At 35.3% G+C, this 6,829-nt stretch overlaps 1 protein-coding gene across 1 annotated transcript; it reads right to left on the bottom strand.

The window, feature by feature from the left end:
• Positions 1–2,872: 2,872 nt before the first annotated feature.
• LOC136808314 (ATP-dependent DNA helicase PIF1-like) lies at positions 2,873–3,958 on the bottom strand. Its single transcript, XM_067064848.1, has one exon. The coding sequence runs from the start codon at positions 3,956–3,958 to the stop codon at positions 2,873–2,875; it is 1,086 nt and encodes a 361-aa protein (XP_066920949.1).
• Positions 3,959–6,829: the final 2,871 nt, after the last annotated feature.

The following is a 6,829-nucleotide window of genomic DNA, read 5'->3' as shown; positions in this document are numbered from 1 at the left end:
ATTACTGTAAAAAAAAGATAAACATACATAACGGAATTAGTTAAAATAAGGTTTTCAAATAGCATTGTGCCGAAAATTTAACCGATTGATTTAGAACAATTAGAGTGTCTTTTCATAATTAAATTCAAACTTACTTTCGTCATTGATAACGTGAATATAATAATAAATTAAATTAAAATCCTAATACAAAATATTTTATCTAGGCTTAGGTGGATACAATGAAAAAAATAAATAGTTTGAACGTACTAAGATTTGATATATTTGTTGTCATAAAATAAATAATGACTTACATAAATAAATAATGAATGGTGACAAACTTCCATAAAGAATGCATGATATGGTAAAATCAATTAAATTGAAAATATTTTAGAGAACTTATGATTTTTTATGATTGAATAGTTCAATTAATGCGATTTATGAAAAGAATGGTTAAATAATCCACAACTCAACAAAACTCCAAAGTTCTTGGAACATACTTCGAGTTATAAAACTACCTTTACGAAAACTAATAGGTTAATAGGTGAACACAAACAATAACAGATGACAAAATGACAACTTCCAAAGTAAAAGAAATTGTAAAAGGGAACAGCAGCTCGATAAAAATGTTTATTGACAAAACTATCATACCGTATTACTTCGAATAAATCCCTCTTTCTTTAGTTATGATTATCAATTATAATAATGACAATGGCATTATTTTATTATTATTCGAACTGAGTTTCTACATCCTTGAATGAAAGTCACCTTGGTAACAGAGTATTTAATAAACTCTCCTTCGAATTAACGCCCCTCCTAAAAAAAATATAATACGGTATTAAAAATATAGATATAATAAACGAAACTAATATATTTAAAAACGAACACCAACCGAACCCTCACCAGTAACCGAGATATGAAAGATCTTTTCTGCGGTTACTGGCTTGGTTTAACCATCTCTGACCTTGGGCTTTGGGTGTCTTTGCACCCATGACTTTATGAAGCCCTTTTTGTCCTTGAAGCTGTTGGCTTTAAAAAATTGATAGGACCTCAAAGACATCGGTCCTCCTTTCTTCTGCCTCATTTTCTTGTATGCCGTAAATGACACACATTTTAATTCACTATCATTATCATCTCCTTTCTTTTCGCGTTCTTCTTGATCTCTCTTTTTCTTTTCCTTGTGTTCTTTCTTTTTATTCTTTGCTACTTTGTCTCTCTTCTTTTTGTCTTGCTCTCTCGTATTCTGTTCACCTTCCTGTCTCGTCTTTTCTTGTTCTTTCTCTTGCTGTCTCTCGATTCTTTCTTCTTCATTCCGTTTTATAATTTCCTTCATCTTTATCTCTCTTTTCTGTCTACCCAACTCCACTTGCTCCACGGTTAAATTCTCACTTGCTTCCTCTGCTGCAATTTCAGCACTTAAAGAATCTTCACTCATTGGCGAAAAAGACATGCCGTTCATTTTTATACTAAACATCAGAAAAAAAGATTCACAATGCGTGTCCATACAAGAAGGAAACAGAGTTATATACACGGAAAAATGCTTTTCTTTCAATCAATGGTCATCGAAATCTACATCCCTATTGCATGGACACTCTGAAAAGAAGTTCTTTTATCTAAAGAGAGATAATAAAACTTTTGAAAACAGTAACAATAGTTTTTATCTTCCTTTAGATAACCTTGGCTTTTAGTTTGCATTTTCGACAAAATAATGAAGATGCGTAACAGGGTACACCACGTGAAGGAGAAGCCATAGGATTTTGTACCCCACCCTAAAATACCTTCCGATCTCTTCTACTTTCATAGATTTCCAAGCAAAGCTAGTTCCTAAAATCTAGACCGTTCAAAACACACCTTTAAGTCAGAAGTCCTGTCCCAGAATCAGCCCCTCCAATTTCAAGAAAAAGTTTTCGTGCTGTTTTTTTTGCTAATAAACTCATGTTGGAGCAATAGTCTCTGCAGTCTGTGTAGAGACCAGAAGGTATTTTAAAGGTACAAGGCTATTTATTTTGCTGTATTGGGCTTCATTAGAAACATGGTTTACCCTTATTGCAACAAACAACTGTCAGCATGTTACAAGGGTCACTGTGAAAACAACTATCAACATTCACAGTGTCATACTCTGTATGTGACAAACAACTATCAACATGTCACCAGAGGGTGGAAACAACTATCAACATCCACCTTTGATGGAAACAACTATCAACATCCATCAAATACCTGTCTCTAGCCATCAACAGAAAATAGAAAATAGCTTTGATTTGAAATTCTAACTCTCAGGTGCCTAATAAACGATGGCTAAATGCTCGGTCGCCTAGTAATAAATCTTAAAGCTTTTAAATAATTTTACTCTTTTATTAGATACAGTTTACCCTATCTGAAGCTTTTCAAAAATTATAACTTCAAACGTCTTGTAGTTCAGAAGCGCATCAAATATTCATTTTCATTTAAGTTCATATTTTAAAATTTGTAGATTTCATTTGGAATATCTTGTATTATCCAATAATCATCCATTAGACACCTGGTAGCAGATGAGACAAATTTATATTGTTTTTTATCTTGTATCACTTCCAAAATCTATTACTTTCCCACCCTTCAAAACAACCTCGCAAACCTAAAAAATATACTAAATAACTATTTACAAACTTTAACCAGTACGTGCTCTTGTTCATTTAAATTCAATTCAACTCCAAGTGTCTACAATTCTAAATAAATCATTAATTATTTTTATTATTATTATTATTATTATTATTTGCATAAAATATTTACATGGAACATCAATTAACACAACTAGGAAGTGATACAAAACGTCTTAACAATACAAGCAGCTAAGAATTACAACTGATTTAAAAATATTAACACAGTAAAGGACAAGTCTACGGACTTTCCTGAAAACACCTTAGGCCATCATTGACAAAGCTATCAAATTCACATAACAGTTCTCTGTAAGTATTGGATGTTTATTGATGTACTCTAGTCGATCAAAGGGGATTTTGTTTACCAGAGCAACATTTTCTAATTTGGATGCTCTACTGAGGGCAGTATAAGTAATGCCAAGGTTAAGTTTTTCCATGAAAATCTCTTGATTCAGCTTTAACCTTATATGAGTACATTGTTCATTCGGACCTATGGTCATACCTTGACTTTTTGAAATTGGAATACAATAACCAGGCATCAATGGCAAGCCCCTCCTAGAACAACAGTTATTATCACACCGTGATTCATTTACAGGTATTGGAACCCATGAAGGATGTTCAGGGATCCAGCTTGGGCCTTTGTATCGTGGGAAATAAACAACAACAGCTTCAGGAAATGATGGAGGTCCCTCACCCTCAGCATACAAAATTGCAACCACTTTCCCAATGGCTCCATTATTCAAACCAAGAGGTGTTAGACTGAGCTGATTTTTAGTCAGAAGTACCCGACTTCCAACAGCAATGTATGAAATTGCAGGTATTTGGCCCATCTGATTAACAGATTGAGTGTGATGGCGACCCTTTCCCTTGCTTGGTATAGTAGCAACAGGGACTTGTAAATCATAAAGTTTGCTGTGATTTTCAACATTGACCTCTTGCCATGTTTCCATGACGGTTAGACAAGTATCCAATTTAAAATCTTCTCTCATACTCTCAGGAAGATCTCCTTCATACCTAGAATTAATTGTCTTCCAATCATCCAGATTTAGCTTACCTTCTCTGATTCTCAATAACATTTCCAAAAAGGATATTTGATCTGGCCCTTGTCGCATCGTCTCATTTAAAACAATACAATGTGAAAATGTACGATAGATTGCATAACCTGCAAGCTTATCAGGAGAATCTGAAGATAATGGCTCAATGTGCAAATCTTTTGCATCAACAGGCCCTAATTGACCCAAATCTCCAAAAAAATTTACAGCTGGTATTGCACCAAAATTGTTGGAGAAATCACATGTGGCCTCTCTAAAACGTTGACTACACCATGCTAAAACACGATGACTATACATACCTCTTTCATCTAAATTTAAGGTCATTAATTTCATAGAATTACCTTCCAGATTGCTACCGGTTAGTTCACGTAAGGCAGTGAGAGATATACTATTCAATGGCTTATCAGTTAACTGCAATGTTTTGGATTCTTTTTTCTTCACTCTTGGTTGTTGAGTGAACAGTTCGCCCAAAGGGTAGGAGAATAGATGCAGCTCCTGTTGGTGCTAGATTCATCACAGCATTGTTACGATTGCAGAATCGTCGAGCCAAATAAGTTAAGGCAACAATGGTGAACGTTTTACCACTCCCAGCTGTCCCTTGAACTAAGAGACGCACCTTTTCCTGGTCTTCATTGTTAACGCCAGACATGATATTCAGGATGTTGATGGCTATAATCACTCTTTGAAGCGCATTAGCCTTCAATAAATCAATATTGGGTGTTAAATCACAATCCTGGTTTTGAGCCTGTTGCCTTTCTTCTGCAACCTTTGAGATGTTTTCAAGCCAATCTGACGCACCATCAGGCCAATCACCTCCAAAACACTGAGTTGCATGCTGATGCCAATCAAACCCTTCTCCACCATCAGGCAGATCTCTAAAGGCATGCAAATCTTCAAACTCTTGAGGTCTATTCTCAACCAAGTATTTCATAAACTCATTTTCGTTTCTGATTTCATTTTCAAACTCATCGTCAGATTCAAAATCATAATCAGACGAGCTTTCAGTTGGGTCAAAATCCTTCCTTCTGTTTGCTCTTTTACGATCTCTCTCGACCTTTTTGTCATTTTCTTTTTTGGCATTCTTCACAAGTTCTTTCACAACTGTTGGGCATAAATCACTTTCCAAAAACTCAAAGAATGCTTCCAAAAAAGATTCTTTTCCTTGTTTCAGTTCATCGACATTTTCCCATGTTCGCGGTGAATGAATCATCAACTGGCCTTTACAGTAATCCTCTTTCAGTGGCCATATCGGAAGAGTTGGAATACCTGTGAAAACAGGGACATGGCTCTTTCCACATTTAGGTGAACATATACATATTTGTGCCCAAGTATACAAAGTCATATTAGGATATTGTTTTCGCCGTTTTTCACTCAAAAACTTTTCCAAAGGTGTTTCCTTTGTTGCATTGCCGTCATATGGCTTTGAATTTATGGCACGACAACCACTGAGACCTATCTTCCTAAAGTGTCTGGTACAATGAAATAAATGACCACCACTATTTAAAAAGTCAACAGCTGCTGCTGGCATATCAATCATCCCAATGATTTTCATGAGTATTTGATGGGCAATACTCCTGACAGATGTAACATCACTATTACGATCTAATAAATGTTTATACAAACGTATGAAGTCATCTGTTGATGCTGCACCTTTACAGGCATACTGACAGATGTACCGTAAAAGAGCCATTAAGTCTTGATCAATTATGGCTTGTGTATCTGAATTAGCCAACCAAGTTAGCAAACGGGCTTTAATATGGGAAATCAAAAACGGGTGATCTCTATTACCTTCAAAGCGTGGGTGTTCACCACTGGTAACAAGTGAATGGAATGGATGAGTATCTTTTCCTTTTGAGGTTTTAGTCTCACTATCAATAGTTTTTCAATATTTTTAATGATGTCATTAGGTTCAAGGGGGGGTCACAATGCCTGAGTGAGTATTTTCCAAATCTGAGCATCCTAGCTGACCTTCAGACAAATTTTTATTCAAGTTAGGAATCTCTGTTTTAAACTCTAAATTAGGAACTCCAGGACATATTTGTTTACCATCTAGAGGCAATCCATTTAACCTTAAAAAGTCAATAATAACATCAGAATAAAAAGGATTCGGAGCCCATTCAAAGTAACGTCCTTTCAAAGGTGTATGAATATGATCTGGTCCGTCATATATTTTGTAGTTTGGTAAGGCATTTTCTATACCTCCATTCGGCCAACCAGAGACAAGACCTGTTAAAGCCTTTTCAACAAAATCCCGCCTAACTGTGTAGTCTTTCAAGACTTCACTCACCATTTGCACCTTTCTTTCTAAGCAATATAATGCCCACTTCTTGAGGGAGATTTGGTAGTGTTTTTGCTATCTTCATGTCATTTGGGACAGCTATGCTGTGCCCTTTACCTTTTAGCATTCCATACTTAAGTATGGTTATATTTGTTATAGTATTAATCTTTGAAATCATAGCAGTTTCAAGAAGAGTCAAATTTTGCAAATAAGGGGGTACATCCTCAAAGTGCATATTATTATGAGGGACTCTTTTACCTTCAATGTCATTATTTGTGAAAATACCTGAAAACTTAGGAGCAGCACTGGGGTTTTTCCTCTTGCTGTTACTTTTTTCCTCTTGATGGCACCTGTTGCACTTACCATCTTCCCTTACTGACCATGAAAAAGGTGAATACAAATCATTTTTATTCAAAATACGCTGTACTTGAGGAGCTTGGTGAAAAACAGTTCTCACTTCATTACAAATTTTGCATTTTTTAACCTCGTGTTTCAATTCATTTTCTTCAAAAATGTTTGCCGCTTCAATAACACGAGGATTAGAATGTAGGTTTGATGCAGAATTCTCATTTGAAGCTGACGTATTAGCATCTGGTATATTGTTAACTTGTAGAGGTCGAGATGTACTTTTTTCAACATTTTTAGTACTTCCCTCTTTAGTTTTGACATTTGCAGTAATTTCCTTATTTGCTTGTTTCAAAAGACGACGTATTCTGCTTCTCCTATTTTTCCTTTCCTTTGCAGATTCAATAAGAGGTGGTGTGATGTAGTCTACACCTTTTTCAACACACAAGTGTTTAAGTTCTTTCTCAGCAGACATGCTTTTCTGTTTGCCAATAATTGACATGCTCAACTTTTGTCTTCGTTTTTTCATTTCAGACATGGATTCA

Source organism: Clytia hemisphaerica, unplaced genomic scaffold, assembly GCF_902728285.1.
Source record: "Clytia hemisphaerica strain Z4C2 unplaced genomic scaffold, Clytia hemisphaerica genome assembly, whole genome shotgun sequence".
Lineage (NCBI taxonomy): Eukaryota > Metazoa > Cnidaria > Hydrozoa > Leptothecata > Clytiidae > Clytia > Clytia hemisphaerica.
The sequence above is the reverse complement of the archived record's forward strand: the minus strand, read 5'-3'. Positions and strand labels throughout refer to the sequence as shown.